The following is a 21,446-nucleotide window of genomic DNA, read 5'->3' as shown; positions in this document are numbered from 1 at the left end:
CCAAAGCATTACCCAACATGCAAACATTACCCTCCACATAACTAAGCCGCACACATCCTGTCCTCCATGCCTTCTATGTGTTCAGTCAAATAAACATGCCAAGAAATCTATTATTATTATCATCATCATCATCAACAGACTCAAGACTTCACCACAGAATGTTCACAGATCAGTTCAGGGGAAAGAAGAGCACTTCCCAGGTAGAGCAGAATGATCTCTAAGAATATGTACTTCTAATATAAAAGACATAGAACTGGACAGAAAGACAGTCCCTAAACCAGCCCAAGCTTCACATAAGTACTTTCTGCCCAGACTGCTTTTTCTTCACTAGAATGACAACTGTAGGTGGTCTTCATAAAAAAATATATATATTGTATTTTTTTTTTTTTTTATAAACCCAGGGATAAATGAAATACTTGATATTGTATGACTATTTTCCATATTGATTTTGACCATTTGTACCAGCTCTGCAAATATTACAGCAGGCAGAATATCAGCAACTTCCATGGGAATACCAACAAATAATTTGCAAATAGTAACAAAGCACCTTTTATCAGCTATTTCTGCCTGGAAATGTCTATTAAAAAAAAAAAAAAAAAATCAGATAAAGAAGTGCCTGATCTGACATTATTTCTGGATTAGATGAAAAGGACAAGAAAGCAAACAACAGCAAACAACTCTAAGGTCACAGTCAAGCACTAAAAAACAGCAGAAAAAAAAATTGCTACCAGTTAAAGCAGTAGGTGGTAAGGTGGTAACTGTTCAAGTCTTTTTAGAAGCTAGCTTTTCCCCAACACATTGTCTTTTTGGAGGAAGTCGGTCTGAATTTACACATAACTGAACTGAAGAAAATAATTATTTGGAGCAACCACCACACTGAAAGCAAAATAAACAATATAAGATGTTGGGGCAGCTTGAAAGCCAACTAGAAAGTAAAAACTAGATCCTTCAAGCTTACAAAACCTCTCATATTTTACTTCCTCTAACGCTATACTTTTATATGGTTAATTATCAGCTTCATCAATATCTTCTAGCAAAAGTCACACACAGGGAAGAGTTTTATGCCTTCTCCTCTTGCAGAGAACTATCCAAGAGTCTTTCGCAACAATGGCTAAGCTGTAGCTCTTCAAACAAGTTACTGAACTGCTTCAGGGTTGCAATACTCAAGAACATCCAGAGAGTCTACATACCCACATTCAAAATTGCAGGGCCACAAGTTAGCTTGCAAGTGAGAGATGAAGCATTTAATATTCTATAGTTCAGCGTTGCAAAAAATCTCCACAAAGCTGGGGGCAGAGAAAGAAGGGAAATCAGATCAACAGAGAAATGCATTTCTTCCTGCTGCACGGGGGGTGGGCTGGGCTGACAGCCTAAGTGCCAGTGCAGGCAGCTAAGGGAGGTCAGGAATGCAGGTTTTCTCCAGTATTAACTTAACAGAAGAAAACGAAGTGCTATGCTTACTGAAATTACCTTTCCAGAGAAAGATTCAAGTTAAGTTGAAACCAGACAAAAATTGACTGAAGTTCCCAATCTTACCCCTTGATTTTTCAAGAGAGGAGGGAAAAAAGGCTTTTTTATTTTTAATTAAATATGGCCAAGAATTAAGTAGTACTTCAGCTGCTACAGGAAACTCGATGGTTTAGCAGCTATTGGCCCTTCACAACCCTTTTTTTTTTTTTGTCATTTTAGTCACGGCACACTAAATAAAATCTGACCTTTTTACTGCTGTTCTGGTGAAGTTTGAGAAACTGCATTTGTTTAACCTCTCCATTATTCGGCACAAGTATTACACTGTAAAAGCTATAAAGACAGGTAGGGTAATGAAAGTCAAGTTTAGTGTAGACCAATAAATAGAGGCAAGCTTACTAACTTGCCCTCTCATCTAGAGCTTTGAAAGTTACACAGAAAGTATATATTTTTAAACTTGACCTACTAGAAAAAAAGAAATCAGCTTTGCAGACTCAGCTGAAGGATATTTAAATCCATCCACACATATTGAATGCCTCAAGTGGAAACTTGGAAGAAATTTACAAAAAAAGGGTTTAAAATTTAAAAGCAAGTTGACACCCCATGAAGAACAGCAGCAGCAAGCCATTTCCAGTATCCTCTAATTGGATATTTAATTGGATATTAGTAGCATTTTTATACTGATAACATTTAAGATAAATATTTAGTACTCATGTACTAGTTAATATTAACAACGTTAAGTACATTCAAATGACTCCACAGAGATATGTCATAAGTGACAAGGTATCCATGGGGTTATATATGGATATATACATATATATACACATATATATATACACACACATATACACACGGTTCTCTGGAACAGAAGGACCTGCTTGAAGCAATACAAGGATGCAGCCTAAGAAAGATGAGGGGCTCCGGAGAAATAGTTGACTTTCCAAATTTACCTCCTCTTAGCTCAAGAACAGTCCACCCAAAAGATGGCAGGAAGCCTTATGGAAAAAAACACACCACTACTGACCAAACTCTGACTCGAAAAGGAAGAATACAAGAAGCAGAAGAATAGAGAGGTGACTCAGGGGAGAAATAGAAACATTACCTGAATACAAAGCAGTGTGGTCGATCTTAAAGCCCACGCAGAGTTCAATTTTGTGAGGAACATGATGGGCAACAATTACAACACAAACGCTTCTGTATGTGTGTCAGCAGCAAAAAAAAATGCAGGCCCACTACTGAATGGCTGGTGACAAAACCAAAAAGGTTAAATATTCAATGTCTTCTTCACCTCAGCCTTTGCTAAAAGACTTCTCTCTCAGTAGTCCAGGGTCCCTGAGACTTTGGAGCAAGGGAAATATATCTTGAGTGTTAAGTAATCAGATCACATTTACTGTGATGTGAGCGTAACCACTGACAGAAAAGAAAATGCCATTTTATTAATATGGGGTTCTCCAGAGGGATTCTAAGCCAACAACAAGGCATACAAGTTTTCTACAGTAATAGTTCATTTCTGTCTTCTGGGTTTTTTTTGTTTATTTGTTTTTTTGAGAAAACCACCAGTATCCCACCCTATCTATGATGTAATGGTTCTGGGAAACTGCTCTAACATCTCCTCTCAGTGAGGAAAGCTCTCAAGAACATCATCAAACAGTCAATATAAGCTGGCAATTCCAGTGATCTTAAGGTTTTGGGATTTACAGTGATTGTTCTCCCCTCCTGCTCCTTCATTTTCCCCTTTCACCAGCCAGTATTGCTATTCATGGATCATTACTCAGAATCAAAGTAATTATTCTTAGGCATCAGCATATTGTTTAATTTAAAATACTGTTCTCTTTCCAAGTGAGTTGTTCAACGTTTCCACAGAAAGCCTCCTGGTCTCAGTACCTAGCACAAGTCATACCTCAGCAGACCTGAATAATTAGGCAAAGCAAACAAAGCCAAGTTATACTCCATGGATTGACCTTCAAATATCCTTCAAAATGCACTATGTTCTCAACTTACTACAGGGACAAACTGGACCTATTTCCAAATATTACACATGAAGAATTTTCCCAATTAAGATTTGAGCTTACTAGTGAAACATTTGTAACCGAATGGAAAATCCAGACCTTACTCGATCATTTCCATTCTGTATGCATTTAGTCATCTTATAAGCAGCGTCTTCTGAAATGCAGACATTTGCAACATCCTTCATCATCAGCCCTTTGTGTTGCATCTCCATTTGTCTACAGAAACTTGTACTTTAGACTTCAGTTCTCTCTTAAAGAATGTCATAAAAAAGAAGCAAGAAATTATACAATGAAACATTAACTGCTGTATATACACGCACTAAATTAACTGCATACAGTCAGAGTATATTTTACTATTGAAATTCACTAGTGTCAATGCTATCTAGCATGAATTCCTGTTGTTATGTTTAAACATTAATGCCAGCAATGTTAACATTTTACAAGAATTAAAAACCACGGCTGCAGATGCAGGCTCTGTTAACAAGCAGCAATTCACAGTTTTTGGCTGAAAAAATGAAGGAACAGAATTTGCCACTAAAGGAAAAATCCAGCCTCCTGTAGCAGAGTTCAGAGTTTTACAGTCTCATTTGTCAGTATGACTTGCTTTATACAGGCAGAAATAGCAGTGTATGAAAACTGACATTAGTAACAGTAGTAGTTGTCTTTGTATCTTTTCACCTCAAATACAATGTCAGAAAGACTCCAAAAAAAAAAAAAAAAAAAAAAGTCAGTCAGACAAGGTCTTCAGAACACTTTCAAGCTGTACAATACTGAAATGGGGACTTAAAAGTTAATCTTAACTCTTGATGAGGCCACTGCTGCAGTTAAGCAGTACTCAAGGCAGTGTCAAATCAGTCCATTCAGTCCTTTGGAAAAGTAATTGGCAGAAGTGTCATTTGTTTTAAGAGTTCTAGAAGATGTGGAACCAAAGAAACATAACCCAGCATTTGCAGCAACCACCACTTAACTTTCTCAGGCACTTACCATAACTAGCATTAACATCCATGTTTGTTTAACACCTCTTTAAAACCACTACTTGTTTTTTCTTCCTAAATCCTCTTGAATATTTGCTTCATCAGTCCAGATTACAGCTACACTGGGAAGGTGAAAGACATGCAAATTACCCTCCTGAGGTTATGAAGCTACGCATTTCTGTTTCGTGTAAAACACAGTTCACTATGTTTATTTGGTTCGTTCCTTTTATAAAACTGTACAGGAATTCATGCCTACAGGCTGATACAACTATGAGGAGAAGAAACATCCTCCAGTTTCAGAGCATGAAGAAGAAATGTAACACAGAAGTTGCAAGAAGTCAGGAAAGAGAAGAAACACCTCAGCCTCCACTCTTGGATTTAACCACTGCTCCCTCACTGCTGAAATACACTCACACAGTAAGAGGCAAGCACTGAGTTTTCCGGAGCATATTCCAGCAGTGGTATACACCATATTGTTGGCACATGGAACTCCTTAGTCCAGCCAACCACTTTAAGGTTATCTATTCACTGCTGAATAATACTGTTTTTATGCCCAAGGGCAAGCTGCATGTAATTACTAATGAAGGCATTCACTATCTCAATGCACATTTAAAGAAACAGAACAAAAGATTCCTTTTAGAGAACAGGCTGGTATAAATTAAGTCTCCAAATACATAACAGAACAAAGAGATTTTTCTATTCAAGTTAGAAACTGATTTACCACTTAAATAGAGATGACTCCTAACAGATAAAAGAAAAAAATTGATGTGTTTTTGTTATTACAAAGTTGCTCTAATTCAACACTCCTTCTCTCAGGCCACCCCCATGCACACACCCTCACTGCTTTCACAGAATCACAGAATTGTAGGGGTTGGAAGGGACCTCCAGAGATCATTGAGTCCAACCCCCCTGCCAAAGCAGGTTCCCTACAGCAGGTCGCACAGGTAGGCATCCAGGCAGCTCTTGAACATCTCCAGAGAAGGAGACTCCACCACCTCCCTGGGCAGCCTGTTCCAGTGCTCCGTCACCTCACTGTAAAGAAATTCTTGCGCACATTTGTGCAGAACTTCCTATGCTGCAGTTTCCTGCCGTTTCCCCTTGTCCTGTCTCCACTCACCACTGAAAAGAGTCCAGCCTCGCCATTCTGCCCCCCACACCTTAGATATTTATAGACCTGGATCAGGTCCCCTCTCAGTCTTCTTTTCTCAAGGCTGAACAGACCCAGTTCACTCAGCCTTTCTTCATAGGAGAGATGCTCCAGGCCCTTCACCATCTCTGTGGCCCTCTGCTGGACTCTTTCCAAGAGATCCCTGTCTTTTTTGTACTGGGGAGCCCAGAACTGGACACAGTACTCCAGATGAGGCCTCACCAGGGCAGAGTAGAGGTGGAGGATCACCTCCCTCGACCTGCTGGCCATGCTCTTTTTAATGCACCCCAGGATGCCATTGGCCCTCTTGGCCACAAGGGCACACTGCTGGAACACTTTCATCCAATAAGAACACATGGTCACTGTTCCCATGGTCTGGAAAAAAAAAAAAAAGTCCTAAAGAAGATACATCAAAGTAGGATGACGTTATTTCAAAGGTAAGCAAATACATATTACATGCATGTTATAAAGAAATAACACCCAACAGTAATCATAGATTTCCACTATATATACACATGTAATGTAGAAATACACAATGAAAAGGTCTATTTTCTCATGAGATCTTCGGAGCTCTTCTAGCACTCCTACTAACTTGCTATTTGGCAGTACATTTAGACACAGTACAGTTCAGATGAGCTGCTCTAACAACTCACTTTTTCAGTATGGCAGGAAGCAATGAAGGAAAAAAGACAACACCAAAAAAGCCTCCGAAAGTTACTACAGACCTGAAAAAAAAAACCAAAAAAAAAAAAACCCACACCTTATTGTTTTCTCCTTTCTGCCCTCCTCAATGAGGCTCTGAAAAACAGCAAGCTGATTTCTTTCCCAATTAATCATTTCACTAAGCTCGCTCCTCTCTCACACACCCTGAGATACAGGCAAGCCAGCTCTGCCAGGAGAAAGTCTAGGACAAGAAAACTGCTTTCCCAATCAATTCTCCACACCATTTCTCCATATTAACTATGTTCAGCAATGTACTTGAATTTTACCACTGCAATTATGACAGGGGTTTCAAGGTATGTTGCATCTTCCACAAACTCGAGTGATTTCCAGTCCAATGGGCATCAGCCATTACCAGGTAACTCACAGACTGTCCACAGAAAATGCTGTTCTTTCTGCACTGCCCCGTGAGCCTTTGTCATTTCCTGCACTTGAGAAAAGCCCATGGATACATACCCAGAACAGACTGACTGCTTGAGGAGATAACTTCATTGTTCACGAGGATGAGATAGGACAGCTGTCAAGGAGAGACTGAAAACAAAAATGTGGGAGAGATGCATATTTGTATTTTAAGCTTCATGTGTTTGCCTCAGTACCAGTGCTCATGGTGAGGTAATGGTTGGGCTTGCAGGACTGAAGAGAAACATCTGATGCACCACAACTGCAAGACAAAATGCTCATAGCTGACCTGGCACAGTAACTGTCATTGATGCAGAAAGATATCAGTATAGCTTCCTAAGCCTCCAAATCTCAGTAAGTGAATAAAGGCTCATCACAGCATCCAGAATGTATTTCTAAGCAATGCAATACTTAACTATTCAATAGACAGTAAAATAATTTCTCTCCATAAAAGTTCATGGAACAGAAATTGGATATATGCAAACATTATACAATACATAACTTAAAATGGAAAAAAAACAGCATATGTAACACAGAGGATGGAAAAAATATACAAGCTGCAACATCAATTAAAGGAAATGAAAACCTCCTTTCCAAGCCATCTCAGACACTTTATTTGTGAACACCTTTAATTATGACCAGTTCACAGACTGAACTCACTCAAAGTGAAAAATAGCAACAGTGGTCGATGGTCCAACATTTGGCCTCAAGTAAAGAGTCAAATCTTCCAGAATATTGACCTGGTAAGACAACTCAGCCCCTAAAAAGCCAACACCTTCTTGAGCCACTGACACCACTTCTGAGCTTAAGCTGTGTGTACTTAAGCCTCCTCACACACTCACCTTTGCTATCCTATCATGCACAGAATTTATTCCCTATATGATAAGCTCAGCTGCTTCATCTATGGGACTGCTGATGTTTGGCAGAGCAGCAAAGGTTCTGCTGTGAAGCAGCTCAGTCTGAAGCACTAGAGACAAGTGACAAGTGTAGTCCATATCTTTAACAGCAGAAAATCAGAATCTATACAAGGCAGTAAGCAAACAGAGTTTAAAATGGCAGACTAGAACATGCTTTCTCTGTTTTGTGGTATTATAACGTTATTCTGAAGATAGAACTGTTAAGTCACTACTGGAAAGTAGTTATTTTTCCCTTCCACAAAATTGGTAAGTTATTTATACAGGGTATGAAAGGTTTAAGTTTACTGCATTGCTATTAGTCATCTTCGACAGAAGTCCCTTCTAAAAAAAAAAGATAGATTTGATTAATGCTTTATGAAAGAGATTAGAAAACCACTAAAGTACCATAAGGTAATTTCCTTCAAGTCAAGCTTGATCACTCAAGATTTCATTTTACTGCCCACTAAACTTGAAGTATATTTGGCAAGCTCCAAATTACTCCCAGCCTATTGAGCTTGACTAATTTTTCTCCTCCAAACAATCCTGTCATTTTTGTGGTACATCTTCAGCTACAAAAAATACCAAGCCAAACCCAAACCCTTCCCTAAGAGGCACACATCCATTCCAAATACCAGCCAATAAAAACATTAAGATCCTCAGTTAAAGAAACAAAAAAACTGATTTAGTACATTATAGAAGATCCATCAAATTCCACTCCAACCTCAATATAGTACACTGCCTTACCTGTACCTCAAGAACATCAACAAAATGAACTTCAAAAAAAAAAAAAAGTAACTGTATGGGGCTCCTTCTTTGAAGGAGACATCTTTCTTAACCCATTTTTCACATCTCCTCAGCATTGCACAGGTGAAGATCTCAGCTACCACCAGTTGCTTACTGATGCAATAGTCACAGGGATTCAATTTTGCTCTAAACTACAGAGCCTATACTGCCTGTAGTAAGGCTGGTGAGCTGGAGAATGGTGTTGCTGTGTGTGACACGTTTTCACGGATAAAATAGCCTCTGCTGGTCAGTGTTCACCATCCTGTACTCTATGATACTTGCACTATACAGTTTGGAAACAGAACTTTGCTTTTGTATTTTTCTTAATGTAGTCAATTCTGTATTCTACCAAACCAGGACATCTTTCTCTTAAGCATCACCTCAGATTACACATCTATTGGCTCACTGTGAATTAACACATAAACTGTACTCAACAGCCTGTCTTCTTATTCAGCTGGCAAGCAAGGAAAGAAAATCAGAGGATTCCAAAACGGAAAATCGGAGGCTTCCAAAATGGCCCCAAATGAAAGATGGTCTGGCATTGGCAAGCTGTAGGAAAAAAAAAAACTAATTATATTTCTGGATTTCTGAAATAAGTCCTACTTTTTGAGACTGAGCTTCCTTGTGGTGGGGCATAGGAAGAAAGAACAAAATCATACAATTCAGTGAGGCAGGCTAAGCTCAGAAGCAAAGTTACATCTGAAGTCTTCCTTTCAGGGAAAAGCATTTCACACACTGTGGCTGAACACCCATACAAGCAGAGCACCTACTACAGCTGTTCACTCTGCAGGCAGACCTCTCTTCATCAGAACTCAGGAGCTTCAGCTGAAGCCAGAGAGGCACAAGTGTTGTGGAGCGCATCCCATAGAACTCAGAGAGTCATAGGATCAGAAGCAATAATTGCACTGCAGAACCTCAAAGTGGGGAGCTATTACTGCATTGGAAGTACTGCAAGCTGAAATCTACTGAACGAATCACTTGCACTACTCATCTTGACAGCTCCTTGTCCCTGCAAGCCCCATGATTTCCACATGTTAATGAATGTATCAGTTAACTGTGATGCAGTATTTTAACCATGTATAAGTATTACAGTACAACTCAAAACTTTTTTGTTAAGAGAAAATGCTTTCTATGATGAACTTAAGATTTTTACAGGATTCATAGCCAGCATGAAGTGTGTTACGTTTCAAAATGAATGCAGAAGTGTCTACAAGTGAACTTAACAGAAGCACAAGTATTACTGTTAAAGGAACAGAAGAACAGTATTCCATTGCTCTTCACATCAAACAAGACACTTCCACTTTACAAGAGCTTGCTATTCTTCTGATGCAGCAAGTCACAAAAGCATTAACAGAAAACATTTCAGACATATTAGTCATGCATTTTTCAGATTGATGCGTCTACACTGCAAATACTTGTACCTTGAGAAGTTATGCTATGTTTAGCTGTCCCCAAGAATCCTAGAGATTCTGCTCAATTTTGACCCACCATCACTTCCCGCAGGCAGAGAGCGGCTTTCATTCAAGGCAGAACAGAGCAAGCAGCAGCCCCCAGCTTTGTGCTCTGGCCACAGCTCCGGGCTGCTCCACTCAGCGCTGAGCACGGACAGCTGGCCCCTGTCCATGTACCTCACTGTCACATCCCTGCCTTTTTTTTTCCCCCCACCCCTTTCTCTCTCCTCTCCAGGAGAGAATTATACTGATTAAGTACTTCGCCTGTTACAGCAGACACATTTAGAATCATTACAATTAGAAAAGACCTCTAAGATCATCTGGCCCATCCATCAGCCATTCCACCGTGCCCACTAGCCTCGTTCCTCAGTACCACATCTCCGCGCTTCTTGAACACCCCAGGAGCTGTGACTCCACCTCCTCCCTGCGCAGCCTGTGCCAATGCACTCGCACTCTTTCAGAGAAGTTTTTCTTCATATCCAACCTGCGCTCCCCTGGCACAACTTGAGGCTCCCCCCCCATCGCTGTTACCCGACAGAAGCGGCCGACCTCCACCTTCCACAACCTCCTTTCAGAGAGTTGTAGGGAGTGATAAGGCTTCCCCTGAGCCTCCCCTTCCGCAGACTGAACAACCCCAGTTCCCTCAGCGACTTCTCAATAGACTTGTTCTTCAAAACAAGAGTTTTGAAGACAGCGAAAAAAAGTAACCCGAAAAAAACAAACAAACAAAAAAAAAAAAACCTCACGCCAGATATACAAAACATCTGTGAGGCATTTCAGCAAGCACGAAGCGGCCGGTATAAATAGCAGTAGTCGCGGGGCTTCAGCGCGGTGCCGCAGCTGAGGAGCAGAGCCGCCCCAGCCCCGCAGGCCCCGCGCCATAGGCGTTCCGGACGCGCTCCCCGGCCGGCTCCCGGCGAGGGCGGCCCCGTGCCGTGAGAGGCGCTGCCCCGCGAGAATAGGCGGGACGGGCCGGCCGCCCCTACTCACCCGCACCAGGTTGCTGACAGCGGCCTGCACGGCCGATACGGGGGCGGTGAGGTCCGGGATAGCCTTGCCGTCCACCTCCCCCTCCTCGTGCATAATGACCAGGTGGGAGATCTGCTGGGCCACGGGCTCCAAGATGCTCTCGATGGTGCGCGTGTGGAAGACGGGCATGGCGGCGGCGGGGCGGGGGGCCGGAGCCCGAAGTCCACACAAACTCCTGCGAAACTCTGTCCTCGCGGGCTGGCGCCCAACGGAGAAAGCCGCGGCCTCCGCCGAGAGAGAAAAATGAGAAAGCAAGAAGGAAACGCCACCGCCCCGAACTCCTCACCCCTCAGCGGGCTGCGGCGGCGCGGAGCGGCGGTTCCCGGCGCGGGCGGGACTCGAACCCGCTACCCTCGCCTTCCCCCGGCGGCCCCCACCCCGCACTGGCACCCCTCGGCAGCCAGGCGGCGGCTTTTCAGGCGCCACAACCAACCCCCTCGCTCCCCGCCCCCGCCACCGCCCTCGCCCAATGGCCGCGCCGCCGCCGCCGCTCCCAGTGGCGCGAGCCCGCGTCCGTCAGCATTCCAGCGCCTCCCGCCCCCCCGCCCCCGCCGCCAAGCTGGGTTGCGCGGTCGCTGGTTTCCCAGCGCTGAGATGACGTCAGACATTCTGCTGTCCATATAAGGAGACGATTAAAGCCGCGGCGCTGGGATAGCGGCGGGGGGTGGCGGGATTCCTGTGCCCGCTCCTCCCTCCCCTTCCCCCTCCCGCACCGGCACGAGTTGGGGCGGTCGTGCCGAGGGGAAGCAGGTCGCGCGGCACCGCGCTGCTCTTTCGCGAAGTCTCCGAGTGCGGAGCGCTGCCCCGCGCCGTGCCCGCGGGCACAGGGTGCGGCACGCCCCGGGCGCGGTCCCAGCCGCTTCCGCAGCGCTGAGGAGAAGTGCCTGGCGGGGGGCGCTCCGCCCCGCGCTGCGGGGAGCGGCTGTGGTGAGCGGTGTGGTTGTGAGAGAAGAAGGGCGGAGCAGAAGCAAAAAGCAACAGAAATCCCTTCTGTGGTGACTTCAGAGTGCGGCCGTTGTCCCGCAGTACGGGATGTCCTTTCTCTTGTAAATGCTCCGAGCACGCGGCCGTGCCAATGGCCGTGCCGGGCGATGGGGGTGCGCGGCACCACGCGCTGCCGTGCGCGGGCACCGCCATCGTAAGTCGCTCTGAGCGCGGGCGCTGCGGGGCGGCACTACGAGAGAAGAATTAAACCTGGTTTTGTGCGAGGTTAGAGATCCCGGCAGCGCCTCTCGCACTGACTTTGTCTTCTGTTCTTGCACATGTATATCTATTGAATCTATCACGGTAAAAATCGGATGGCAAATTTCTGTGTAGCACTATCCGGATTTCTTCGGGAAGAGGAATTCTTGTAGTGCAGGCTTGATAACAGATAATCAAATTACACGTTGGCATTCAAGACATGCTTAAAATATCAACCTCTCAGCGGTACGGAGGGTGTTAACAGCCTTGAACTCTGCACCCTCGGAGCGCCTTGTGGCGCTGACTTTGTAACCCGGCGCCTACGGTTACCCCGCCTGCATCGCCGGTGGTGCCTCTTTAACAAACAATAGATCCGGAAAAACGAATGCACAGACAAATCCTTATGGCCTGCACATCATCTGCAGCAGCTAGAAATTACAGAGAGGAGTTGGGGCACGTTTATGGCCTAATAACGTGCTTAATCCCACTTCATGTAAGTGTGCAAACTTAATAAGCCTCTTACTTCATTGTGCAACTTGCGCACAGGCTAAGTTATCCGGTAAAAAATAGCCTGCTTTAGGTCTCGGGCCCTTTGTGCTGAGTCGTGCCTCGAAACAGGCATGCAAAAACAGGTTTTAAAGAAAAAAAAAAAGCATTCTACAATAATCTTGAAAGGCTGTCTTGGAGGATCTGATAGGTCTGATTACTGCAGGTGTAACAAAATACAAAGAGCAGATGGACATTTCTGGCAAACTTCTGAAAGTTTGCTTACCTACAGGTCCAGAATACATTTGCATACTTGAGGGTGGTATAGAGAGTTTGTTTCAGCATTTAGGTCACATTGGTGTAATTTCTGCCCAGGAAAAAGGATCTTCTGTTGTCTGTAATGTATGACTGCACTGCAGGTTCATCACTGACTTTCCCTGCTTCCTCTTTACAGAAGATACTTAATTTTTGAAGCCACATCTACCAGAATTACATGTAATTGATAGCAATACACACAACGCTTTTTCTCAAGTACCTTCTTTACAGTGCTGTTTTTTTCTCTTTGCAGCATCCTGTTGCACTGACATCATACGAACAGCTTTGCAGCAGGTACTGTTTTGTGGCAAGGGTTTTTTGTTTTGTTTTTGTTTTTTTTTTTTTTTTTAAACATTGATTAGCCCTTTGCACTGTATCTGTAATTATACACTATGTTGGTTTTGTGAGGTTTCTTCTTCAGTTTATATTGTTTCATTAATTCTCAAGATCCTAATAGATAGAAAATAAGAATAGATTTGGTTACAATACTTTCCATTTCTTGAGCCCAACATGGAAATGTGTGAATTCTTTTATTTTTCCTATTTCCAGTATGTTGTTACATGTGAAACACACGAGGAAAAAGGCATGCTGAACCTCCTTTCCACATACTCACCATTTTAGTGATGTTTAGAATCTGTGTCTATCATTAGCAGTCCAGGAGTAACTAGCATCCAAAATGTGGTAAGATGGTTAGACTGAAAGGATTAGCTTTGAAGACACTCTTCATATCCATTGCAATTTCATAAGAACTCAGTTGAGTCCAGTTAAACCCATTCCTGCAAAAAAATTCTGTCAGCAAACTTTTTGCTAACAAAAATTTTCATTGAATTTAAGACCATAATACGTCTCCATCTTAGATGACAGATGAATAAATACTGACAAAACGGAATTTACTGAACACAGAAATGTCATTGCCTTACCTGCAGTTTTTTTTTGTTTTGGTTTGTTGGGTTTTTTTTGTTGTTTTGTTGTGGTTTTTTTGTTGTTGTTGTTTTTTAAACAAAATTATGATAAGACTGCACAAGATGAAAGACTGCTTTATGCCTTGATTCAAGATGAAATGGAAGCATTGACTATCTACACTCCAATTTTCATTAAAGTTGAGTCATAGTAAAGTAAGAAAATATGAATTTGTGCTCATCCACTGAATATAAAGTTCACTAAATTTCCGTGATAATAATCAATTCTATCTTCATCTGGTATGTTTTTATTTCCATTACTTTGGCTTAACTTTTTGCTCTGACAATCTGTTTATTTTGCTTTCCACGTAATATCAAGTTCTTTTTCCACACATAAGTATCTCTCAGTGAAGTGAAGAAATACTCTCCTTGCTTCCACTGAAACAAGAGAGATATATGAATACAGAATAGTAGACTTAGGTAGAAAAACGGAAAACGCTGCATGCTGACAAACAGTGTAGCTGCATTGCAGTCTTTGTCACAGTTCTGCATCCTGTGGTAGGTATACATGGCACTACACATGGCAGGAGCAGAGGAGCAGAGCCATTTTCACAGCTTTATGACCTTGCAGTTGTCTGAAACCATAAGGTGTTTTATTATTATGAATACTGCGTCGAAATCAATATGCCTGGTTTAACTGCAAGCACTAGCCATATTATGCAGTAGTTGATTTCAGTTTTAGATACCAAAGCAGAGAATGATGAGGTTTTCTAAGCATTTGACTGTGGTGAATTGCCTACCTCTGGAATGGCCTGATCTTGTTCTTTGACTGCTCTGGCTTCTAGCTTTCCTGAGTAACACCTGATTAGCTGCCTTGTAAAGTTTCAAGAAGTGCTGTATTCATGTATTGCATAAAACAGCACTGTCTTGATCCCGTGAAGGTTTAAGCATATGTTGAATGGATTAGAATCTCTTTTTGTCAACTTCTGGAGAATCTGAAGCTATTATTGATCAGTGGACATAGAATGCATTCTACAGTTTTCTTATCAAGCCATTAACTTTGGGTAATCTAAGGAGTATATCAAAATATTCTTTTTCTGAAAAAGAAAAAAGGATTTCATCTTTTATGGTTTAGTATCTTCTGGTAGCAATGATAATGGGAGGACAGTTGGACTAGATTATCTTGTACATCCTTTCCAATCTTGTGATTCTATGATTCCTTGTGGTAAAACCTGCCTTAAAGACATTTTAAGATTGGTATAGGGTTGTCATAGTACCACTATATTGATATCTCTAGTCTATTGCTTGTTGGCACAATAAGCACATCTCACACCTAAGAAATGACAAAGGGAAGAAAGATCAGGCAGGAAATATGGCAGCGTAACTTCAACACGATACTGTTAATATGCCTTGCCTTCATGAAGATGACCTGCCATGAGACTGGATTAGGTTCTGTTTTGTCCTGGGTCTTGGCTGGCAGTTTGGTAGGAACTGCAACAAGACCAACGTTATATGATTTTTATTATTCATTTTTACATTCATATCACCAGTCACTAAATGAGATAGGTGGGAGCAGTCTCTCTACAGCTGTAAAATTTAAATCAAAATTGCCAGCCATCTCCTGAAGACCATATTCATTGGACCTCTCAGTTTTTGGTGTCTTTGTGTAGATGTGTTGTTAAACGTAGTGAGGCTTAGATCTGCAGAGAATGCTATCACCAATTCACCATCTCCTTCAAGGATTTTCTTTCTACACAGCTGTGCAACATCTACTAGGAAGCATTTATCTTTTTAGCTTTGAGTTCAAGTGCCTACTGCTTTGAGCCCAGAAGACTGCACTAACTACACTGCATTCTTAAGTGGTTTTTATCTTGGAGTAACACAATTGTAACAGTACAATTCAAGGAATGTTTTTAAAGACAGAAGACGCAGAAAAAGATAGATATGCATATTTTATCTATTTTTATCTATTTATGTATATATTAATGCTTATTCTAGAAATTGCTAACAAGGGATGATGCTCAAGAACAGGTTCTCCTACTTCTCAAGAATTCCAGACAAGATTATCATACAATTCTATATATGTAAGCTTGTATGACAGCTTACATGTAGTTAAATTTACACGAGATCTATTCACAGTAAATTGAAGTAAAATATCTTTCTACTCTTCTGGCAACATTACTACTAATTCTGACTTCCATTTTCAGAAGGCAGTCGATAATTTTCGGGAGTTTGGCTCTTTGATTAGGTAGAGGAGTACTGTTAAAAGAAAAATGAGTTGAAGCAAAAAAGTTATCCCTATGTCTTCCACCAAATATTGCACTTCAGTTGTGCTCTTTTAAATACAATGTTTAGGCAATGAGAGATGTGTATTTTTGTTCTGAGTTTGATGGTCTGGCTTATAAATAATCTAAGTGTTTTATTCACAGTAAGTGGCCTTAAGTTATTTAACCACTAGTAATTTTAGCAAATATTGATGGTCACGTAAATGGTTGTGGAAATCAGCCAAATATTTTGAGCCTGTTTAAGTTAAGAATATTAAGTCTTGTGTGGGTGCTGTCACTCGACTTCAAATGGCACTTGCTGCACCATGATTCTTTTCTAAGAGCTTTCTGGGAGCAGCCAGACTCCCGTGATCAGTTTACAGAGACCCTGCATCTTCTAAGTGATATGTGGTGACTGACTTCTCACATGCTCTTTGTGTATTTTCTTGAGATGTTTGGAGGTTGGCTTAATTAGCTCTCTCCAACCAGTGTAAGCTTCCCTGTTTTACTTAACATTGCATTGGAATTAACAAATACCTCAGCTGAAATGCGTACAGTAAGTTGTGAAGTTTTATCTTCCTTGCAAGAAGATATCTGAACACTCATGTTTTTGCATTCGATTATGTTTACATCAATTTCAAGGACCACTTTATCCACACCAGCCTACACAGCTGACCTACTAAATGCTTGGATTTTAGGGCTGCCCGTTCATCTGTCTGGTTCAGCTTAACCAGCTTTTCTTTGCCTCTGTAATACGTGCTTGTATGTACCAACTCCTTTTCCAGGAGTTCCTCATGTTGAGTGTGACTCACCAGGGTGTTAAATCATATGCTTTAATGTAAGATTAGTCTAAACTTTGAAGTGTTTTGCTGGTTTAGGAGTCTCGTGAGTTATTTATGTGCCTATTGTAGAATGAACAAGTTCGATTTTGTGTACATTCCAATTCATCACAAAGCCAAAGTCTTTGGGCTGACCAAAACTTCTGGAAAAGCCACCAACAAAACTGAAATAATGCTATAGTTAATGGTAATAAACTCTTTGAGTATGCATGTATATAATCACTTTTGTGTGTGCAAATAATTCTGAAGTAATTTAACTCTTTCTTAAACTTCTTGTATCTTAATTACTGTATTTAGAACACATTATAAATATGTGACTTTGTGTTACTAGAAATAGGAGCTCAAAGCCATCAACAAATAGTAAATGGCTGAGTTACACAACACTTAAAGAGGCTATCTTGCTAGAGAGCACCAAATTTCCGTGTATATTTATGAACTCCATCCATATGTCTAGGAAAGACATAAATCCAAGTAATACATCACACTGATGCACATTTGGGGATCTTATATGTGCTGTGTCCATTAATTCATCTCAGCTAAAATTCTTGCAGTGTCTCCAGACAGAGTACCTTCAAATGATTACAATAAAACAAGAAAATCAACCAATAATATGAAAAAATGCTTTCTCCTGTCCTAAGACACTGCACCTACAGTTATCTTAATGTAATTGGACTTTATATTCTCCTGAAGTTAAGTAAGAGTCCCTGTAAGATTGCTCTGTGAATATATGCGTTTTGCTCTTCATTTCACATAAAAAAGCAGCAGTGTCATAGAAAAACCAGTGTATATTCAACACTGCCGTGCACTCCTGGGCTTAGAGAGCATCAGGGTTGTAATGAGAGTTGTATACTGCTGCAAAAGGCAGAACTCAGACTTATGTTAGTCCATACAATATTTCTGGGCTGAAAAAATAAATTGTCTTCCTGACATTTTATGTTTATAAGAATTTATCTAGAATTTTATTGAAGTGTACCAAAAACATGCTTATTCACCTTACTCTCCCTGTTAGATTCATGGCTATTATGAATTAAGTTATGCAAGCCATACACATACAGAAGATCCCTGTACTTTAGCTTACTTTCCTCTTGAGGTCAAATATTAGGAGAGTAGATTTTTTTCCCTGCAGCAATTGGATAGATCAATACAATAGGAAAGGCATTACTACAGAGTGTAATGATGGAAATACCAGCACAATAGAAAGGTGGTATAAACGGAGGGAAGAAGATTGCTCACCATATCAGAAGAGTCTAGGTTTGATGGAGAAAGCTTCACCAAAGATGAAACTCCAGACAGAGATCCTTCCCTCATGGCAGTCAGCCCTTACATGAGTCTGAAAGAGGTGCAGCCTTGCTCCATCCCTTCTGATCACACAACTGAATTGCTTTCACCTGTGCTCCCAGGGCTGACCAGGTCCTTTTCCTCAATCAGTGATTCAGGCCATGATTCAACATGCCCCATTACACAGATGATAACGTGAGTGTTTAGAGACAGAAATGAGAAGTTGTTTAATCTTCTCTTGAAGGAGCTTGGTATGAAACATAAGTACTAGTAAAATACTTAAGCATTCCTATTTAAGATATTATGTTCAATATCATGTATTCTATCCACTAGTGGGTGTTTGAATTCTGCAGTCTGCTAGAAGATGAGAAGTAAAACTTAAGGGCTACCAAGTCTTCCTGCAGATTCCCTTCTGTGTAAAGAAAAATGTCCATGATGCCAGGCAGAAATATTTCCCGTTTGTATGTGTAAGTCTTCCCTGTCACATACTGTGTTACAATTGCAAATTAAGTGTGGTATTCAGTGGTAAAGTATGTGCAAACTGCTGCCAAATGAGTGTCAATAGACAGCAATGTCATGCTGTGAAAAGCATGCTGTGCTTGTGAAATATTTTCTCCACTGACACAAATTTTCTGTATTAATTACAGTGTCTCTTGCAAAGCAGATAGCCACGGGTAAACTCACATTTTTCACTCGTACTGTATTTGATTTACATCAGTCGAAGGAAACAGTAATGCACAATAGTGACTCTGGAATTTAAACAGAAACCCACAAGGGATGTCCATACAGCAGGCCAACTTCCAAATACGGGATAAGAGAAACCACCCGCAGTACAGCAAGGGGAAAGTAGCTGAGAATACAAGAGCCACTTTGGAGTTTGTTCAGGAAGGTAACTGCTGCAATGCTTTAAGCAGAATAAGGAAATGAAATAGTGCGATAGCAGGAGGAATGTTAACTGTCTGGGGCCCGATTAACAGAAACACTGCTATTATTTTTTATTCCTCTTTTCAGTATGTAGTAGTTCACTTACCCCAATTCAAACCATAGCAATCTGTTGGCTTGAAGATTTGTCATGAAGATTTGTGTGAAGAATGTCTGTGAGATCAGTGGACCTTACTACCAGGTCTAGATGAGCAGACTCTCTAAACAGAACTAGAAACACCGGTATTTAGGCACCACATTCTACAGAACTCTATTCAAAGGCTTAACAAGAGCCCTTAGTAAACAGTCGACAGAAGAAGGAACCTGGGAAAAAAAAAAAAAAAAGAAAGTGCTCAATGTGCAAACTATCTACTAGGTGATAGTTTCGCTTGTATTTGACTGTTGAGGTTTTGCAGGCTTCTGTAAGTAGCAGCACATGTCAGCCATGCACATAGAGAAACAGCAGCCTACAGACCAAAGGAATACAGAACCAAACCAGAAAGGGCAAGTCCCACAGAGAAGAGGCCAGCAAAGTGATTTTCGTTTCTAGTGAGCTACTGTAGAAAGAAGACATTTTAAGTGGTACTCTTACTGCTGCATTATAGACAAGGTCGATGACCTTTTGATAGGATGAGGATAAATCCAACTTTTAGAAACAATCGGAGAAAATGAAACCAATGTTTTATAAATTAAAATGTCGTTAGAAGAGACCTGTTATGGCAGTGGGCTTTTATGAAGAAAGAGGAAATTGTAGGCCACTTTCCCTTTTGTCACGAAAGAACTATCAATTTCCTAGAAAAAGAGCTCGGGCGAGAACTGCTGTGGATGAGATATGGATGCTTATTTTCCTGGGAGACTGCACTGAGATGAAAGTGGAGTAAAGGATTTCTCTTTTCTAACTGCTCAAAAGGGAGCATCCTGTGTTCCTTTAGCAAAGGAGATTTAATGGCACTGGTTTCTTATGAATGGTTTCTTATCAAATTGACTGTGCTGCCTGAAACAATTGAGTACGAATTTCTCACTCTTTAGGGTGGTATATGAGTGAATTATTACATATCATTAGGCAAAAGCTTCAACATTTCTCTCTGCTGATTATAAATATTCTTGTGTGCATTCTTGCCCCTCTTCTACCACTGTCACCAAAATGATACTGTGTGAAATTGGTAATGGGAAGGACTCCTAATTTTAAGTCATAACTCTCAAATTAGGATTGTATTGTTAAAGTTGAGTCATAGTGATTCAGCTAACATGCTGTCAGTGAAAGATTTAGTAGAAGTGGTACTAAATTACACCATTAGCTTTCAGAGCTGTCCTAAATAGGAAACACTGCAACTTTGATAAAGTCATTTCTGTCTAACTGCAGAAATTTTACACTTCATTCTGAAACACAGCATCTCTTTGACTACTGTTTGGAAGTTGTGTTTTACCTCCTAAAAATTTTAAATACTATTGCCTGATTTGGTTCCTCTTTTCACCTTCCACCCTTCACGTGATCATGGAGTCTAGAAGTCAGTTTGCAAAGTTGTAAACGACTGTCCCTTGGGGTGCGTTCCTTAATTGATCAGTCCTTCCTTGACAGTTATAAAATGGATATCTGCATTCGTAGCTTTCAGTAACAAAAGAAGGGTTTCTGAAAGTTAAGCACTTATAACTTCACTGGAGATACATTTTTTTACAGTTTCCCACAAACACTTTTCTAATTCCAAAATTTTATATGGAACAAAGTTCAGAAGTCCAAAATCTAGTTGAAAAAATTTGCAACAGAAAATGCCATCGGGGTCTAGTGGACACAGAGGCATTATTTCTGTGCAAAGAATATCCTCAGCTTTAGACAGCTGGACATAATATACTTTGGGAATTGTTGTCTTATTCTTTCCTGCTTTAGTTCTTTTTCAGTCATCCATTGTTGGCTACTCTCAGAGCTGTGATAACATGCTAGATGACACCCATGTTCTCACTCTGTCTTTATACTGTTCTCATAAAATGATTCTTCTCTAACACCTCAAATCAAGAAAGAAGGATCAAAAACAATATCAGGATTACAAAAAACCTTACATGAAGATATGAAAATACCTTATGTGCTATTGCTGTTTGCTCTTTTCTGTGTGACCAGGCTTTTCTTTTGCTAGAACTGACTTGTCTCAGCAAGGATACGTATTCTATAAATAGAGCACTATTTCTATTTCAAAATTAGCAATAAGATGAGGGAGAACATAAAACATTCTGCATCATCATGTCCTGACCCTATGAACAACCCCAGACACAGTGATCCCAGAGGCACAGCTGTGGGTCAGGTCACGTGGTGGGGTTGCAGCTGGCTACAGGGCAGAGGTTGCCTGCTGAGCAAACCTCTATCTGCCACACAACACTCCAGTTGTAAAAGAAAC

General features: G+C 41.1%; 1 protein-coding gene and 2 long non-coding RNA genes across 8 annotated transcripts in view; 1 reads left to right on the top strand and 2 right to left on the bottom strand.

Annotated features, from left to right (window-relative positions):
- VCL (vinculin) overlaps positions 1-11,262 on the bottom strand; it is a 58,893-nt gene extending 47,631 nt beyond the window's left edge. For 2 of the 5 annotated variants that reach the window (XM_052678220.1, XM_052678221.1), the window contains exon 1: positions 10,837-11,261. In XM_052678220.1, the coding sequence (XP_052534180.1) occupies positions 10,837-11,004 (168 nt within the window). In that variant the 5' untranslated portion in view covers positions 11,005-11,261. Of the gene's footprint in view, positions 1-10,836 lie in introns of all 5 variants that reach the window. The other 3 variants (XM_052678224.1, XM_052678222.1, XM_052678223.1) reach the window with 3 other exon arrangements.
- Positions 726-10,780, bottom strand: LOC128078221 (uncharacterized). Its single transcript, XR_008205375.1, has 4 exons — positions 4,461-10,780; positions 3,576-3,726; positions 2,570-2,710; positions 726-2,462 (listed from the first exon to the last, which is right to left on the bottom strand). It is a non-coding gene; the product is annotated as an uncharacterized LOC128078221 (long non-coding RNA).
- A 253-nt stretch (positions 11,263-11,515) lies between the features above and the next one.
- The window catches only part of LOC128078222 (uncharacterized), a 104,353-nt gene continuing 94,422 nt past the window's right edge, over positions 11,516-21,446 (top strand). For both annotated transcript variants that reach the window (XR_008205376.1, XR_008205377.1), the window contains exons 1-2: positions 11,516-12,550; positions 13,112-13,152. This is a non-coding gene — a long non-coding RNA (uncharacterized LOC128078222). The remainder of the gene's footprint in view (positions 12,551-13,111; positions 13,153-21,446) is intronic.

This window comes from Tympanuchus pallidicinctus, unplaced genomic scaffold (genome assembly GCF_026119805.1).
Source record: "Tympanuchus pallidicinctus isolate F22 unplaced genomic scaffold, pur_lepc_1.0 scaffold16, whole genome shotgun sequence".
Taxonomy (NCBI): Eukaryota; Metazoa; Chordata; class Aves; order Galliformes; family Phasianidae; genus Tympanuchus; species Tympanuchus pallidicinctus.
Note: the sequence above shows the minus strand (reverse complement) of the source record. Positions and strands in the feature narration are given on the sequence as shown.